The following is a 19486-nucleotide window of genomic DNA, read 5'->3' as shown; positions in this document are numbered from 1 at the left end:
AGGATGCGTTAATAAGCAACATCACATGCAACCATGAGTCAACTCCACATTCTAACTCGTGATCATGTTGTCATCGCCAACACAGCAGGCAACAGTGCGGGGACAAAATCTGGCATCAACCAGTCAACTGGTTATAGACGCAAAAAGCTGGAGTGTCTGGTTGAATAATCAAGCGTATCTTCGCTGTAAACCTGCAGTTCCTTCCTACGGTCATCTAGTCATGTTGGTGAAGGTTAGAACTTTACACTTATCATTAATAAGTATTAATTATCATGCAACTGATTATTACAGACCACTTGTTTAATAATTCTGAAATCCATTGGGATTTTTTTCTAAAACTTTTCTCCAAAACACTACTTAAATCACAGATAAAATGTGCAGGAAGCAGGTGGAGACGCTGGTTTACAGCGAAGATCGACACCAAACCGTAGCACCATTGCTGCTTGCGTAGCAAGGAACTGCTGATGCTGGTTTACACCGAAGATAGACACAACATGCTGGAGTAACTCAGTAGGGACGGGCAGCGTCTCTGGAGAGAAGGAATTGAATCCGTTCCGCTGGGTTACTCCAGCATATTGTGTGTATCTTTGCTGCTTTGCACCGGTGTTGCAAATCCCTGCTTCCCCGGGAGCGCGTGACTGCGCTAGTCCGGGCACCGCGACGTGATTGGACAATGGCCAGGACCGGCGCGTACCCCCGATTGCTTTGATTGACCGTCGATGGATTGGCTGCGCCTGTGCGCTGATAGGTCAGAGGAGGGCAGCAACCGCCTGCCGATTGGTCAGAATCGCTGACAGTGGAGTCGGCGGGTGATTGGCTGCCCGGCCCGGGGGGGAGGGGGGTGTTTGGGTGCGCACCCGTCACGTGCAGCGCTGCGGTTGACGGACTCGCTGTGCGGTGGCTCTGCTTGAGGCGGCTCGCGCTGTTTGAGGCTGAGGGGAGGGGTTCACGGTGTTTGAGGTGGGCGCTGAGCTGAGGGGGTTCACGGTGTTTGGGGCGGGCGCTGAGCTGAGGGGGTTCACGGTATTTGAGGCGTCCCTGAGCTGAGGGGGTTCACGGTGTTTGAGGCGGCGAGACCTTCGCTGCCGGTAGCTACGCAGCTTGCGGTTGAGGCGGCGTTGAGGAGGACAGACCTTACTTCGTTGTGCCGGACCTGCGCTGCCGACGCCGGCGTCGTCTACTCCATCCCTTCAACCATGGCGCAGCGACCTCCCGTGCTCCACCTCGCCGCCCTCCTCCTCCTTACAGGTGAGCTTGTCCTTCTTGGTGGGGGAATGATGGCCGAGTATGTGGCTGAGTGGGGTCAGCCCGGCGGCGGCACCGTCGTTGTTCGCTGGCTCCACTCCGCCGCGGTACTACAGGCCTGGCAGTTACTCTCTAGCTCAAGGTTTTCTCCATTCGCGACCTTTCTGTGTTTCCACGCAGTCCTTTTGCAGGCGACGGCCGCTCTGTGCTGTGCGCTCAGAAGTCCTGAGATGAACGGTGCCCTCCATAATGTTTGGGACAAAGATCCATCATTTTTTTAATTTGCCTCTGTACTCCACAATTTGAAATTTGTAATAGAGAAAAATCACGCTGTTAAAGTGTACATTGTCAGATTTTATTAAGGGACATTTTTATACATTTTGGTTTCACCGGCTAGAAATTATAGCAATGTTTATACATTGTCCCCCATTTCAGGGCACCATAATGTTTGGGACACATGGCTTCACGGGCGTTTATTGCTCAGGTGTGTTTAATTGCCTCCTTAATGCAGGTATAAGAGAGCTCTCAGCACATAGTCTTTCCTCCAGTCTTTCCATCACCATCGAAAACTTTTATTCTTGCTTATCAACTTGAGGACCAAAGCTGTGACAATGAAAGTCAAAGAAGCCATCAAGAGACTGAAAAACAAGAATACTACTGTTAAAGAGACATCAACTAAACCTTAGGCTTACCAAAATCAACTGTTTGGAACGTCATTAAGAAGAAAGAGAACACTGGTGAGCTTACTAATCGCAAAGGGACTGGCAGGGCAAGGAAGACCTACAGCTGATGACAAGAATTCTCTCTTATAAAGAAAAATCCCCAAACACCTGTCTGACAGATCAGAAACACTCTTCAGGAGTCAGGTGTGGATTTGTCAATGACCAGTGTCCTCAGAAGACTTCATGAACAGAAATGCAGAGTTTATACTAAAGATGCAAACCACTGGTTAGCCACAAAAATAGGATGACCAGGTTACAGTTTACCAAGAAGTACTTGAAAGAGCAGTCACAGTTCTGGAAAAGGGTCTTGTGGACAGAAGAGACAAAGATTAACTTGTATCAGAGTGATGGCAAGAGCAAAGTATGGAGGAGAGAAGGAACTGCCCAAGATCCAAAGTATGCCACCTCATCTGTAAAACACAGTTGGGGGGTGGGGGGGGGGGGGGGGTGGTGTTATGGCCTGGGCATGTATGGGCGCTGAAGCTACTGGCTCATTTATCTTCATTGATCATACAACTGCTGATGGTAGCAGCAGTATTTCAGGAATAACATACGTACATGCAAGACGAGAGTTTTAGTAATATGATGTATGGATTTCCCAATTGTATATCTCCTTGTATTGCATTTTCTCTTGCATTTTGTTTTGTGAAAGTATTTATGCCATGACTTTAATATAATTTGCAATAAATGAAAATAGATTAAACTTACCCAATTTTACCTGGGACTGTTCCTATCTGTAAAATCCACTAAAAACCTGATTGTGTACATTGTTGCATTTTTGATAAAAAAGATGACTTGACTGTGTAAGTTTATTTTGACATCGAGTAGAATTCTTGTCTGTTTCTCCTATGAAAGTTATATTTGACCAACTGACATTTGACGTTAACTTTATTCGCAACATTTTTAAAAATAGGAGATAATGCAATATTGTTGAAAAATGTACGTCCAAACCTACAGAAGGAAGGAACGAGTCTTTGGAAGTGGTAGCATATTTTGCAGGCAGGTTTTTGAAGTGGTGTAGAAATTGGAAGAATGTTTTAAATTGAAGTATGGCATTTGATTCTTATAGATATTGGTTTTGCATTGGGAAGGCCTATTTTATTTTTCAAAACAAGCATTATAGTTTGTGCTAAGCCTTAGTGGGTTTCTTAAGTTTGAAATATAATTTCAAGTTCTTAAGTTTGAAATATAATTTGTACAATCCTGTTGTGCAAAAATTTTAATGGTTATCAACTTCAGCAGTTCATCAAATTGTGTGAATTTTGCTGGGTGATATTTACTGGCGATGCTGTTTCGGTTGTTTATGGCTTTGTTCTATTTCCGGCATGGTTACTTGATTTTATTTTCAGCTTTTGTCTAGAATATCAGGTTGCAGTAAACATGTCATTGTTTTGGAATCCATCATATTTCCTGGGTCACAAATATTGAGATTTGTTTTGTATCATGATTTTAATCTTTTGGTTTCCATCTGCATTGATCAAATCTTGGGTACAGTAAGAATCTAGGATTCTGGAATAGAACATTTGTGCTGCTTAATTTTGTATATGGCTTGCTGGAGAAGTGTACTGTAACCTTGGCTGTGCGAGTCCTACCTTTTGGGATTTTTCAACCAGATAAATGGGATTAATTATTTAATCTAGATGAATGTTGCATTTCAGGGCTATGCTATTGGTAACATTTTCACTAACTTGGCTTGTAATTCTTAATAAGGCATCTTGTTTATTCAGTTACAGGCATATGACTACCAGCGTTTAGCAAGGGAGCAGAAGTGTAATGTCCTATATTTTATGTTTGTACTAATTATGCTGGTTGAAGGCACCAACATTCATTGCTGAAATGAGTCCCATAGTTAAGTGGGACTTGAATTCCCTTTGCTGTTGGAATCTGGAGAAGGAGATGCCGTCTGGCATTGTCATTGTGCTAAGCTTTGCCATTGGCATTCTTATGTTGGATTTGGCACGTGATCTGTGACTCAATAGGGATTGAGTGTGAAGATTCAAGTTTAAATTATTTTGCTTTGGTGTAATGTTTTTAAGAACTTGATTAAATTGTTTAATTCAGCGCCATGTTCATACAGAACGGAAACAGCCAATCGTAATGCATATATTAGCACTAATCCAGCATTTGGAGTAGTCAGGTTTGGATTCACTGATTAATTTAGTCAGATTCAAATTTGTTTATTATCATAAGCATCAGGGTGCAATGAAATTCCTTGTTCAAATGAAGCACAGTAAACGATAAATAGAGTAATGATAAATAAATGACAAGCCCAAAACAATAGTGCAAGATTGTAGTGCCATCTGAAATAGCGCAAAAACATATTAAAGTACAATAATGAAATAACCAAATTAGGTCGAGGATAGAATACCTGGCAGCACCCTTTGGGAAGAAGGTGTGAAAGTAGTGATTAAGTTCAGGAGTTTAGTGGCAGTCAGGAAGAAGCTCCTCGTAACTTTGGATGTCTGAGCTTTCAAGCTCTTGAATCTTCTCCAAGATGGCAGAAAAGGGAATGGCAAGGATGGCAGGCATCGTTGAGGATACTCCCTGCTTTTCTGATGCAGCCCACTGTGAAGATGGACTGGGTTGAAGGAAGTGACGAGCATGTGCACTGCTTTATTCATCTCTCTCTCAGGTTCAAGTGGTCAAGAGCAGAGCAGTTGACATACCATCCTGTCAGAATAGTTTACATAACCTATCTGTTGAAGTTCCAGAGAATCCTCATTCACATGGTGAATCTTCCCAGATGCCCAAATAGGTAAATTATGTTGATGTGTTTTCTTGATCAGTGTGAAGGGACCAGGTTAGTTTGCTGGTGATGTGTATGTCTAGGATTTTGAAACTGTTGACAATCTAAGCAGCAACTCTGAGGCTAGGGTTATTGTGTTCACTCCATCTCTTCCTTGGGTCAATAATCAATTCTTTTGACCTTTTTACATTTAGGGCTTGGTTGTCCCGAACACAATTTCACAGGGGTTTTGATCTCTTCTTTTCCCTAATTCATCTCATTGTTGCTAATCTGGCTGACAACAGTGATATTATTTGTAAACTTAAAAATGGAATTGACTTTGCACTTTGCTGCACACTCGTGGATGTACTGGGAGTAGAGCAAGGGTCTGAGCAGACAACCCAGTGCTGAGGATCAGGTGGTGGAAATGCTGGACCAATTCTAACAAATTGAGGTCAATAAATACAGAAACCAGTTTCAGGTGAAGGCCAGTGTTTAGCAGTATAGGGGTGACCTTCTTCAATATTATGGTGTCGAAAGTCGAATGGCATTCAATGAGGAGCATCCTGACAGGCGCTCCTATTGTCAAGTTGATCCAGAACAGAATGTAGTGCAGGTGAGATAGCGTCCTCCCCATGATAGTTGCACATGCTTGACAAGAGAGTATCCAAGCCTGACTATTGGCAATGCTTTCCGGTTAGTTTTCTTTGGCCTATTGCAATGCTTCTTGAGAACACAAGAACCTTGATGGGCAAATTAAGTTTGTAGATTTGCCTATTGGATTGTTATTCCATGGTAACTAAGTGACTACTTATTTTCAGGATTTTCACTGACTGAAGCAGTGGAGATTAAAGTCCATGACAACAATAACAAAACCTGCATGTATGCAATTTTATCCGTCAACTTCACTGTCGTTTATGAGGGAAATGGAACAATGGTAAGTCATGTAATTTTCCATTTGCTTGTAACAAACAGTAAGGTTGAAGCATTGTTTGGTCACTGCCCAATTCTGGCTGCTATAATTTATTTCTAATGCCTTATTTTGGAATGAGTTGGGAGGGAAGGTTTATTCAGGAATTGAACTCTCATTTGAAACCAGCACCCTTAGAGGTTTGATAGCAACACAAGAAGGGTTCCGATCCAAAACGTCACCTGTTTCCTTTCTCCAGGGATGCTGCCTGACTCGCTGATTTGCTCCAGCACTTTGTATCTATCTTAAGTTAAGCTCAATTTGTAATAGCTACCAGACCAAAAAAGCAGACCTGTTAACCACTTAAATAGTTTTTTTTAAATTAATGGAAGAACTGAGAGGACGCAAATTGTTTAACTCAATATCATGTAGTTAGTGTAATCATCAGCGGAACAAAATTCCTTGCTGTCAAGTCATTTGTCATCTTTAAAAATAAATAGTAGTTTCTGAAATGCAGTGAATGGTGTTGGGAACCAATTATTTTCTGGAAATGTAGCAATTGAATTATATCGTCAAAATGACCACTCAGACTTCTGTGAATCTACAATGAAACAGGTTTTTGCTTGATGGTTAAATAGTCATGTGATACTCAAACTTTCCCATTTTAAAGAAAAAAACTAGAATCTTTTGAATCCCACCTATAAAACCTGCAAATTGTCACAAAATCTTGGTTATCTCTGCACAAATATGTTGTTAGTATTCTTACCATTAATATCAAATGGAGACTACATTGCCAAACTCGTGCAAGTGTACACCGCCTCACATCTATATTTAGGGATCAATCATTGGTACATTCCCTGGATGGCATTAGAATGGATGAGAAATGATGATGCTCCATGCCTTAATATATTTGAATTTATGCTATTTTAAAGTATCCCCAATGATTAACATAGCTTAATAGATGTCCTGTTTATTGGAGGAAATGGAGTGACCATATTTGCTACTCCTAAACACTTTCCCCATCACATTTAAATGGACTTATTTTCAATCCAATGAATTTAATAGCAGTTCTCCGGCAGTTCCAGCCTGAATGTGTTATGTATATATCGCCTTTTATGTGTCAAAGGAAGTTGTGGGGTATTTGACCACAACTGTATCCTGATATTCGATTAGATAATTGTTTTACATTCAACTGCAGCTATTTTTCTTTATTTGAAATCTTTAAAAGTGAAGATTTACCTGAAACCTTTGCCTTATTTAGGACCGCTGAACACTGTTCAGGATGGATAGTGGTTGAGCTAAAAATTGATGATCCATCTGGTCATTACCAAGCCCTCCATTTATTACGTTAAATATAAACTTTTTTTGACATTTTTGCTGGTAAACCTTTTTAATCCAACATTGTGGAGTTTGTTGTAGTGTGTCCTTGAACTGAGTGTGTTTTATCTGGTTCACTGCTTGTGCAGCTGAGCTGTTATGGCATAGCTGTTGTACCATTATTGTGCCAACCTAATTCTGAATTTTGTTTTGTATGTGTGTGTGTGTGCTTCATTTAGGAAAATACAAATTTTACACTGCCTAATTCATTGTCGTCAAATGGAAGTGTATGTGGCAATAATATTTCAGCTCCCTTGTTGAAAATGGACTTTGGACCTGGTCATTCCTTAAGCCTAAATTTCTCCCACTCTGCTGGAATATTCAGAGGAGATGTTTTGACCTTCACGTACAACACCAGTGATACAAAGCTATTTCCTGGAGCGAAAAACACAAGTATGATTTTTATTGTTACCTTATATTAAACAGTATATGCTCTTGAGCACCTGACCAGGGAAGCATATTCGTATTTGGCAATCTGTGGCAGAACCACTTAATTCAAACAGTTTGACAGTCTGAGGTCGATGGTCTGTTGGAAAAGTGGTGCTAAATGTGTTTAATGCTCTGGGATTTATGAAAGATGCTGCCTGACCTGCTGAGTTACTCCAGCATTTTGTGAATAAATACCGTCGATTTGTACCAGCATCTGCAGTTATTTTCCTACACTAGGATTTATGAAAGATCATTGGGGGCGTGCTATTTTTGTCTGAAGTTGTATATCTTGCACTATACATCAAAGTTATTGCCTTTTGCACTAATCTTATCTCTGTGGCTCCTCTAGGTCCCAGAGATGCATGGTATCAGGTCCCTGGAATTTCTGGTTTGGGGGATTTTGTTGCTGTAATTTAGTCATTCAATAATTGGTTTTCCTGATTTGTTTCATGACAGAAATAAAAAACGTAATTCCTCAACTATTTCTTTATTCCCCATTTTAATTCTCATGTCTGAGGCCCATATTTGTCACTGTTGTTTAGTTGAAATTTTTGATCATTTATTTGCTAATTTTTCCCCTTTGATAAATAGGTAAACATTTGTTTACTAAATTCCCAATCTGCATGCTTTCTACTTGTCCAAGCTTCCACTTAATATTATCTTTTAACTTTCTCAGTTACATTATTTTTCTCCCTGCAGTGTATTGGAGCATCTGAAATCATCTTTCATCAAACCAAACTTGTTTGAAAACAATAAAACAAAAGCAGGGCTATCTTGTCCAGCTAGTGACACCAATTTAGCATGACTGACTGCAAAACATTTTTATCTTTCACTGTGAATTAGTTGCCAAATTTGCCTATCTATTCACTGGGTAGTGAAGAGCGGGCTTGAAATTTTGAGTTTAAATAATCTAATTGAAAACATAGGTTTTTTTGGATATATTTTGGGAACTTGAGTGCAATGAAATGTGAAGATTTGGCAACATTTTATTTGAAGTTTATTACTATTTCCTACATGTGGAATTATTCCTGACATAATGTTTGCTTTAACCTCTAATATTTAATTGGAGCAGTAATGAAGTATGTTTTGGTCTTCGTTTTACTGTCATGCAGCATTGTTGTGTAATTTATCTAGAATACTTTTGTGTTTTGAGTCTGTGCCCGTGATGCCGCTGCAAGCAAGGTTTTCATTTTCCCTGTTCCTTGCTGCATGTGGCAATAAATTTGACCTAACTTAAGCCTCCTTTAAGTGAAGGAAGGTCTGAATTGGCACGTGACCCATTGCTGTGGGTGGATAGAATTTTGCGTGTGAATCATTGTCTACCTGAGCACTTCCCTATGTGGAAGGGTTCCATAAGTGGTAACGTTTTTCTGTTTTTATTCTTACGTTCTTGGTCATCTGAAAATGCTTAAACATTTAGTTGCTGTGATAACAGTGTAACAGGTATAACAGAGCTTTATTTGTCGTTCGGTACCGAAGTACCGAACGAAACTACATAGCAGTCATAGAAAGAAAAAAAGAACACAAGACACATAACCCCAACACAAACGTCCATCACAGTGACTCCAAACACCCCCTCACTGTGATGGAGGCAACAAAACTTCCCCTCTCTTCCCCACGCCCACGGACAGACAGCTCGTCCCCGACCGACCCGCACAGTCCCCGCACCGGGCGCTGAAACGTCTCGCGGCCGAACCGGGCGATGAAAGGCCCGCGACCAAGCCTTGCGCAGCTAAGTCCCGCAGCCGAGCCGCACCAGCGGTGAAAAGTCCCGCAGCCGAGCCGCACCGGGCGGTGTTAAGTCCCGCAGCCGAGTTGCACCGGGCGGTGTTAAGCCCCGCAGCCGAGCTGCACCGGGCAGTGTTAAGCCCCGCAGCCGAGCTGCACCGGGCGATGTAAAGTCCCGCAGCCGAGTTGCACCGGGCGGTGTTAAGCCCCGCAGCAGAGCTGCACCGGGCGATGTAAGTCCAGCGGCCAAGCCGCACCGGGATGTAAAGTCCAGCGGCCGAGCCGCACCGGGATGTATAGTCCAGCAGCCAAGCCACACCGGGATGTAAAGTCCAGTGGCCGAGCCGCACCGGGGGATGTTAGGCCCCGCAGCCGAGCCGCACCCCGCGCCGTGAGGAAGAGAAAAGTTCCCCCCACCCACCCACCACCACCCCCTCCCACACATACACAACCAAAAAAATATATATAAAAATCATCCCAACACCGACACTCAACAAAAAAAAGACGGACAGACTGCTAGTCAGCCGCTGCCGTTAGGCGCCGCCACGTGATGTGTAAGGTAGACTTTGCACTGCATGAATGCCTAGATACTGTACATGGCATGCTTCTGTTTACACACTAATTTGATGTCCAGTGCACTCCATTACCTCCATTTCAGTAATTTCTCTGATCTATTTTAGGTGTAAAGCAAATAGCTGTGGATTCGCTAATGGAGGCTGCACCGCTGAACACAGTTTACACATGTAGAAGTGCCAAAGCTATTGCAAGCAAAGAAGTAATCATGGTTTTTTATGACGTTGGCTTACAAGCCTTAGTGGAGAATGGAACAATTAGCAAAAATGGTGAGAAATGCTCCATTAAGTCAACTTAATGTTGTCTTCACTGTCAGATTTGAGTTCTGAATTTAATGTTTATCCTAACTCGAGAATTTGGGCTGGGGTACGAGTACGTTTGAGTTGACGTTCAATGCGAATCTTAACTAGTTGCCTGCCTACCATTTCTACTCTTATCCCCTCCCTGCCCAATTCAAGCAAAACTATTGCTGTGGTCTGAAGTTATTGAGCACCATCCAGATAGGAGAATAGCTGTTCTGCCCCAACCTTGCCAGTCTGAACACTTGAAATATGTTAATTCTAGCAAATAACATCTCATGGTTAAATCATTCCAGTTATTTTCATTTCCTGTAACAGGGGTTGTACATGCCAATTTGATTGCCTATAAGTATTTGAACCCCTTTCTGTATAATCTACTTTAAAGTCTTAAACTTAGAACTTTTCAGTAAAAGGTAATTGGATAGTATGGATTGAAGGGCTGCGTAGAGCATGGTGATCAACACATGATGTGACGCACCTAATGCTTGGTTTATGTCAAAGTTTTATTGAAATAAACCTGCTTTGCTCGCCCCAAGATGGAATGCTCGGGTTCTTGATTTGTGTTGGATTTCATCCTTGACCGTGTGCTATCCATCTGTACTAATGACACATGGTCAGGCATGGAGAACGATTGCATGACTTGGGTCAGGTTTGGTTAACCTGGGGCCAGGTTTTGTTTTTTTTACTCAAGTGGACCAATAACAGCCATGTAGTGAACTATTGACTGAACTGCCTAGGTTTGTTTTCAAATCATAAAAATCTTTTTTTCTTTCTTTCCAGAATCAATCTGTAAGGCAGACATGTCCACCACAATGGCTCCACTTACCACTTGGACAACCTCAACCATGACCCCGACTAAACCGCCACAACCACCACCACCAATGCCATCAGTGGGCAACTATACACTCAAAAATGGCAGTGAGACTTGTCTCCTTGCCAACATGGGACTACAGCTGAATCTTACCTACCTGGAGGATAACCAGGTATTTTTTTCTTGCATTGTTTGCTACAGTTTTATTCTGTGCATTACAAAAAAATAACTTCTCCCTCTTTTTTTCATTCCTAACCCATTTCAGACACGACTGATTAATATTGATTCCAATTCTACAGCAAGTGGATACTGTGGGGATCAAGATGCAACTCTTGTGCTAGAAGATATGAATACAACTATTTTATTTCACTTCATTGTGGTAAGTATTCAATTTCATTAAGGAGAAAACAATGTATGGTGTCTTGAGTTCTGGCTTGGAAGGTTTCAAACTTCCCTTGGGCAAGTTTTAAGCTGTGTTCAGGAAGTAGCAAGACTTGATAGTGGTACGAAATAAAAGTGTCCTGGTAATTCCCAGTAAACTTGCTCTGGGAAGGGGAGAGGTCAATGTTTTACAATTCCACTTGTAAATTTGAGCCTAATATTAATTGCAGTCGAGTAGCTTTGGAGAAAAGACAATGTCATTGTTATTGTATTCAGTCATTAGGTTTGGGTCGGGTAAATAACAATGGAGACGGATTATAACTTTTTATTCATAGATGGTGCTTTTGTTTGCTGAACAATAATTAGAAATGGCAACTGTCATCTTGGCAACTTGTGCCATTTGATACGTTCGTTCCCACAATTAGCTCAGTTGTACTGGGGTAAATTCAGATGAAAACTGATTTTCTAGATTTATATGGTGTCTTGTAAATAATTATTTTGATTATAGTTTACTGAGATTTGTTAGCATTTTTGCATACTTGTTAGCATTTTTGCATACGTGTAAATTTTGTTGCAGGAACAATCAAAGTTCTTCTTGAAGGAGGTGAAAGCTAATATAAGCCTGGTTATGAATAGTTCATGTAAGTATTGTTGATTGCAGTAGTTGAAGGTAAGGTGACCATTCAGAGATATTTAGTCCTTGATGGGAAAGACGACAGATAAATTGGTGCTCTTACAAATGAAAGTTGATTAACCCCCAAATGTTTACTTGTTTTTCATATCTGCTGTCTGATCTCAGGCAATTTCACCAAAGTTTAATATTACGTAGAGGTCAGTCAGAGACTGTTTTAATTACAGGCATTGCCTGAAACTTCTTAATGCACATGCAGTGCTCAAACACCCCCCTGGATGTGTTCAAATTTGTGTTTTTAACATTTTAATCTGGAGTAGGTATAGTTTATATTTTTTGAATTGATTAAGTGTTTTTTATTTCCAGCAATCACACTTCACATCAACAATAGTAGCCTGAAGTACTGGCAAACATCTATCGGAAGTTCATACATGTGCCACAAGGAGCAGAGACTGAGGATGACTGACCAAATGGTTATTAATACATTTAATGTATGGATCCAACCATTTGAGCTGAAGTCTGGAACCTTCTCGAGAGGTACGTGTTTTTCATTCACGCTAGCTACAAGTGCTACCTGTTGCAATCTGGCCCTATCTCTGCCTTCCATTCAAGATTGAAACATAGAAAAATAGGTGCAGGAATAGGCCATTCGGCCCTTTGAGCCAGCACCGCCATTCAATATGATCATGGCTGATCAATTAAAATCAGTACCCCGTTCCTGCTTTTTCCACATATCCCTTGATTCCGTTAGCCCTAAGAACTAAATCTAACTCTCTCTTGAAAACATCCAGTGAATTGGCCTGTACTGCCTTCTGTGGCAGAGAATTCCGCATTCACAACTCTGGGTGAAGAAGTTTTTCCTCATCTCAGTCCTAAATGGCCTACCCCTTATTCCTAAACTGTGACCCCTGGTTCTGGACTCCCCCAACATCGGGAACATTTTTCCTGCAGCTAGCCTGTCCAATCTTTAAGAATTTTATATGTTTCTATAAGATCCCCTCTCATCCTTCTAAATTCCAGTGAATACAAGCCCAGTTGAGCCATTCTTTCATCATATGTCAGTCCCGCCATCCCGGGAATTAACCTGGTAAACCTATGCTGCACCCCTCAATAGCAATAATGTCCTTCCTCAAATTAGGAGACCAAAATTGCACACAATATTCCAAGTGCAGTCTCACCAGGGCTCTGTACAACTGCAGTAGGACCTCCTTGCTCCTGAAGTAAAATCCACTCGCAATGAAGGCCAACATGCCATTAAATTTCTTCACTGCCTGCTGTACCTGCATGTTTACTTTCAGTGACAGATGTATAAGCACACAAGGTCTCATTGCACCTCCCCTTTTCCTAATCTGTCACCATTCAGATAATCTGCCTTCCTGTTCTTGCCACCAAAGTGGATAACCTCACATTTATCCACATTGTACTGCATCTGCCCACTAACCCAACCTATCCAAGTCACCCTGCAGGCTCATTGCAGCTCACACTGCCCCTCCAGCTTTGTGTCATCCGCAAACATCGAAATATCACATTTAATTCCCTCGTCTAAATGGTTAATTTCTATTGTAAATAACTGGGGTCCTAGCACCGAGCCTTGCGGCACGCCATTAGTCACTGCCTGCCATTCTGAAAAGGGCCTGTTAATTCTTACTCTTTGCTTCCTGTCTGCCAACCAGTTCTCTATCCATGTCAATCCCCTACCCCCAATACCATGTGCTCTAATTTTGCACACTAATCTTTTGTGTGGGACCTTGTCAAAGGCTTTTTGAAAGTCCAGATGCGCCACATCCACTGGTTCTCCCTTACACATTCTACGTATTACATCCTCAAAAAATGCCAGAAGATTAATCAAGCATGATTTCCCCTTCATAAATGCATGCTGACTTTGACCAATCCTGTCACTGCTTTCCAGATGCGCTGCTATAACATCTTTAACAATCGACTCGAGCATCTTCCCCACTACCAATGTAAGGCTAACAGGTCGATAATTTTCCGTTTTCCCTCTTCCCTCCTTTCTTAAAAAGTGGGTTACATTGGCTACCCTCGAGTCCACAGGAACTGATCCATAGTCGAGAGAACATAGGAAAAGGATCATCAATGCATCCACGATTTCTACGGCTACCTCCTTGAGCACTCTGGGATGCAGACCATCAGGCCCTGGGGATTTATCTGCCTTCAGTCCTAATAGTTTACCTAACACCATTTCCTGACTAATGTGGATTCCCTTCAGTTCCTCCCTCCCACGAGATCTTTGGTCCCCTAATATTTCTGGGATATTGTTTGTCTTCCTTAGTGAAGACAGAACCAAAGTATTCGTTTAACTGTTGTGCCATTTCTTTGTTTCCCATTATAAATTCACCTATCTCTGACTGAAAGGGACCTACATTTGTCTTCACTAATCTTTTCTTTTTTACATATCTAAAGAAGCTTTTAGAGTCAGTTTTTATGTCCCCGCAAGCTTTCTTTCATGCTCTCTCCCCCCCCCCCCCCCCATATTAATTAACCCCTTTGTCCTCTGAGTTCTAAATTTCTCCCAGTCCTCTGGTTTGCTCTGGCCAATTTATATGCCCTTTCCTTGGATTGAGATGGTAATATTTGTATTCTTGAGTTTTGTTACCTGCCACATTTAGCATTGAAACTGATGTGCTTGTGGGATCCCCTTTACCAGCCAATTTGAGCCAGCCAATTTTTCCCTCACACTGCCTCGGCAAGGCCAGCAGCATAATCAAGGACGAGTCGCACTCTGGCCACTCCCTCTTCTCCCCTCTCCCATCAGACAAAAGGTATGGAAGTGTGAAAACGCACACCACCAGATTCAGGGACAGTTTCTTCCTAGCTGTTATCAGGCAACTAAATCATCCTACCACATCCAGAGAGCAGTGCTGAACTACTATCGACCTCTGATGTCCCTCATTCTATCCTTGACCGGACTTTGCTGGCTTTACCTTGCACTAAACGTTATATCTAGACCAATTTTGGGTCCAATTTGAAGAAGGTCACGCTTTCCTTCTCTCCAGAGATGCTGCCTATCCTGCTGAGTTACTCCAGCATTTTGTGTCTACCTTTGATTTAAACCAGCATCTGCAGTTTTTTCCTACACTATATTTTCCCATGCTGTTTGTGACACAAGGCCAGTCAGTCTATTGCGACCATGCTAACTGGAAGATTTCTATCAGGCCCATTTATCCTCCACTTATTTCCTCCTTGTTGTTCTCATGCCCATCAGTCCCTTGGACCCAGTGAAATTTATAATAACCAGTTAACCTACTTTCAACAGAGGTGGAATATTAGTTTTGTAAATGTTAGGCAACGGACTGAACAAAGTGCCAATCAATAGCGTAGCCTACTAACACCAGTTTTAAAGTAACTTTGCATCCCTTGTAATAAACTTTAGTAAATGAAATTTTAATGTGTATTTAACTGTTTTCTTATAGTATCTGCTGATTCATGTTTTTCCTTTAATCCACAGCTGAAGAGTGTTCTCTGGATGATGACAGCATTCTTATTCCTATTATTGTTGGTGTAGCTTTAGCTGTCTTAATTGTGATTGTTGTGATTGCCTATGTGATTGGAAGAAGAAAAAGCTACGCTGGATACCAAACACTCTAGATTTGGTTTTGATTCACCAAATAATTAGTGATGTGATTATATGATTGCTATCTAGCAGGTGGAAGTCCTTGCCCCTTCAACTTTTTAAATTGCACTAGGTCCTTGCCATGTCTCTGGGGCTGAACTTGCGCCTAATGCCGCTTGTGGAGATGAAATGTTGAAAGTACATTGCTGGCATTGAGGGATGAAAATTTTGTTTAGGCTTCAAGGCGTTATTCTAAGTTAATGATGTTCAATCCAATCTAGAAGATCTGTTTGGTAACTTGCTCTTGAGATTAACATTTAAGAATAACTAATACTTGCCAGCAATGCTTCTAACATTTCTACCTATTTAATGAATATAAAATCTAAAACTGAATGTTATACAATCAGTTCTAATGTAGCTTGTTTAGATGTGCTGTGGAAAATGTATAAATGTTAATAATGTTTGTGTATATAAGTTTCAAATTTGGCAAAAGTGTTTATAGGAACAGCTGTTGGGTGCCTTGAATTGTAGAAAACCTTTCCAAGTTTGTCACATCTGTTCTTATTGGCATGTTCTAATGTTAACCACTGATATTATTTCTAATTTGGCAATCGAGTTTTTCACTGCACTCGAGACATGAAGTTTTGAACATTTTGGCTTTTATCTTGGTATATCTTAGACAAATTACAAGCTTTTCCTGTAGTTCATTTTTATGTAAAGTTTAACTTGCATTTATAATAAAGGATCCTGCTGTAAGCCTGTACGGTTTTATTTGAGGTTGAGGAATGTGGAGACTTTGAGTTTTACACTTCATTAGGAAGCAACATTTAAAAAGCCTGAGCATCGAAGGCATAACTGGTATACACTTCATGTACACTTTCTTGTATACTTGATGCATGTGGCTATTACAGTGTCATCCATTAATAGAACAACTTGTCACTTAACAAAAAAAACAGTTAATACTTAACCAAAAAGCTGGCATAATGCTGTTAATTCCAAGATGGCAGGCTCTGGATTTGTTTCAAACCCTGGAATTTCTAGTCCCATAACCATTAGTGGAGATACAAGGAACTGCCTATGCTGGAATCTTGAGTAAAACACACAGTGTTGGAGGAACTCAGCAGGATCCTTAAGAAATCAGTGTGCGAAGGACCTGGCCCAAATAGTTGTCTGTGCATTCCTTCCACAGATGCTGCCTGACTTATGAGTTCCTCCAGCACTTTGTGTTTTGCTAATAACCATTAGTATTGTATTTTAACACATGCTAAAATCTAAGTTTGGTCTCCTTCTTTGTGATAGCTTAATTCTTTGCCTTTGAGACTGTTTAAAGCTAGAAATAACATGTTACTAAGTTTTCCAGGTCACTTTGGAAACTTGTCAGAACAGTTGATATTGCATCTCTTCAATTGAAAAAAACAATAAAAGCTAATATCTACAAACTAATTAAGATTTTTCTGAAAGGTGGTTATTTGGTTCTGTGGCTGTGCACCAAGTTTTATTTTGTGCTATAAATATTGCAGCTGCCCCATCGATTGGAAGTTTTTAAAATGTTGTCAATGCTGTTTCTTTGGGCTTCACATAAAATCAGCTCTAACCTCTTATTTTTCGCTCAAATAACAGAATTAGAAATCTAAGAGCTGCAATCAGCTCTGGTATTGATTTGACATAACTGTGGGTTAAGTTGTTACAGTTCATACTGATATTAAATTTGGATTAATATGTAGTGAAATTGTGTTGGTAAGATTTGTTATGGCTCTAAATTCAAAGAAAATTACTTGGTTCTTTTAAATAGGATGTGGATACAGGCTAGGCATTGTACTAGCTCTGAATAATGTAGATTGTAGATTGGTTTCCTTGTTTAAGTTGCAAGTGTGTAACTTTGAAGGATTAAAAAAATCAAGTTTTTAAAAAAAAGGCCTTTAATTTGGTATTGATTTCCCCGTCTAGCTTTTTGCACAGTTTTGGAGAGTAAATCAATTTTATCCAAATCGCTGTTTTTTATACTTAAATTTCCATAGACTTCATTCTCCGAAGTGTCGGTCAGCACATTGTGTTTCCTCCCCCAGTTTCACCTTGGCCTTAATTATACATTTCAAGGATGATCTTTCTATTAAAACTAATTCTGTGTATTAACAAATGAGTGCATGTACTGGTGTATTGAATCAAATGCAATATTAATTGCATCTGTATCTATAGGCCACTGATGATGCATTCCAAGGCACCATACTAATGGCATAACATTGAACTTTTCAGCATTGAGATCAATTACTTTCAAAAATAAATGCATTGGTTTTGAAAAGAAAATTTACTCCAATTGTTGGATGTTCTATTCCTTTTACTTTATTTATGAAACACAATGTTTTTAAGTGTGCTTATTTTAATGTGTTCTCTGGATTCCCTCTGGTTTTTGTTTGCTGATTTCATCAACTGTTATCTATTTTTTTTAAATCTGGCAGAAGAATGCAAAGCAAATGAGAATTTCACTGCCTATTGCAGTTGGGACACTGTTGGGAGCTCCGATTTTTTTTATTGTGATGATGATCTACATTATTACAGACAGGCAGAATCAAATTAGTGGATACAAGCACCCTTAAACCTGCTGGTTTTGGATTATTGAGCAATGGAATTTATCTGTGTAAGAACACATGCTAACTTCACTGATCAATTCTCATCAGATTAAATGTGTTTTTGTTTCTCTTAAAAATTTGTATTTGAATGTTACACTCAAGTTGTCATTTGAGTGTTATAAGGTAGAAATTTGCATGTTCCTATAGATGGATAACTAGTGAATTGAGCAAATGTCCACATGCAATTCTTGCACTAAACTTATAATTATCCAGTTGATCAGTGCAAGGGATTTGAAATTACTTGGCCAGATAATTTGCACGCTTATGTTGTATTAAACAATAAATTTTGGGTTGAATTTGGATGAACTTGGATAAAACCTGACCAACTTCTAGGCTTCCACAATCCCTTGTGGTTTAAATCATAAAGCAGTGAAGATGCAAGTTCATTAGTAAGGTTTGCTGGTGTACAGGAATCTGTTCTGGTCCCTTCTGCTTTTGTTACTCCACCTGCTATGCAGAATGTCCTTTGATTGTAAAGACTGTCCTAATCAGATTCTTTAATATTCAGGAAGATTAAATTAATGCATTGAGTCATGCAATAAGATTACAAAATCTTGACTTCAAATCTTTAATTTCGATCAGTTTAGTTTAGCGATTTTTGCCTTGTTCATGGTGTCCTTAGGCAAATTTTTAGTCTTAAATCTACAGGATTGATTTGTGTAAATCAGAAACTTTTTTGTGATAAAGATTGAATGGAGCCAAGGACTTGCTGGACATTTCCAGTGGTGTATTTATATTTGCATGCTTTTAAAGATTTTGCACTGTTTTCATGGTTGTTATTTTCCATTTCAAGTCTCAAGTTAGAACATGACTAATGTACATTTAAACTTTAATAGGCATTAATGTACAATTAGCTTTGTTGTTGGTTCATATCACTAACTGAACCTCCTTAAAGCTTCATAATTACCAAGTTCTTATGTGGACACATGGTTTTGAAGACAAACTTGTATTTTTACATGACATTTCAGGTTCCACACTTTTCTCAGTGATCCTTCAACTAACAAATCTAGTACGTCACAACTGAAGAATGTCTTGTTAATTCTGACATGGGACTTCTGGTGCCAACTGCTTTTGAAACTACATTGAGCCTGCTATTTGCTTTGTGTGGTTGTTGCACCCAATCAGTGTAACAATTCCTTTCTGGATGCTCTCGCTCCATATTGTGTGTGCAGTTGTATCCAGTTGGGTGGGGCATAGAAATTGAGATGTTAACCCAACTAACACTAAACAATTTGTGTATTACTATTTAACAATGCCTTTGCAGATTCAAGATTGGACCAAATATACCTAATAATCGAAATGAGTTATTGAATATTGTTTAATATTTAGTTGTTTTCTTGGGATGTAAAATTTGAAATGGCTTTTATATCCCACTGGCACTGAGCAATAAATGGAAAATCAACATGGCTCATGTCCTGTGTTTGAATTGTTTTTTGTATTAAACTTGCTTTGGCATA

General features: G+C 40.1%; 1 protein-coding gene across 2 annotated transcripts; it reads left to right on the top strand.

Moving 5' to 3' along the window:
• The first annotated feature begins 92 nt into the window (after positions 1–92).
• On the top strand, positions 93–19456 carry LOC144600659 (lysosome-associated membrane glycoprotein 2-like). 2 transcript variants are annotated; one of them, XM_078412511.1, is made up of 9 exons: positions 93–232; positions 5514–5629; positions 7159–7372; positions 9817–9978; positions 10789–10991; positions 11085–11198; positions 11778–11841; positions 12198–12368; positions 15298–19456. In XM_078412511.1, the coding sequence occupies exons 2-9, from the start codon at positions 5573–5575 to the stop codon at positions 15435–15437; spliced, it is 1125 nt and encodes a 374-aa protein (XP_078268637.1). In that variant the 5' UTR covers positions 93–232; positions 5514–5572; the 3' UTR covers positions 15438–19456. The 2 variants fall into 2 exon arrangements, with proteins under 2 accessions (XP_078268637.1, XP_078268636.1); XM_078412510.1 differs by lacking the exon at positions 93–232 and adding an exon at positions 870–1248.
• The last annotated feature ends 30 nt before the right edge of the window (positions 19457–19486 follow it).

The sequence above is a fragment of the Rhinoraja longicauda genome, chromosome 15, assembly GCF_053455715.1.
Source record: "Rhinoraja longicauda isolate Sanriku21f chromosome 15, sRhiLon1.1, whole genome shotgun sequence".
NCBI classification, from domain to species: Eukaryota; Metazoa; Chordata; class Chondrichthyes; order Rajiformes; family Arhynchobatidae; genus Rhinoraja; species Rhinoraja longicauda.
Note: the sequence above shows the minus strand (reverse complement) of the source record. Positions and strands in the feature narration are given on the sequence as shown.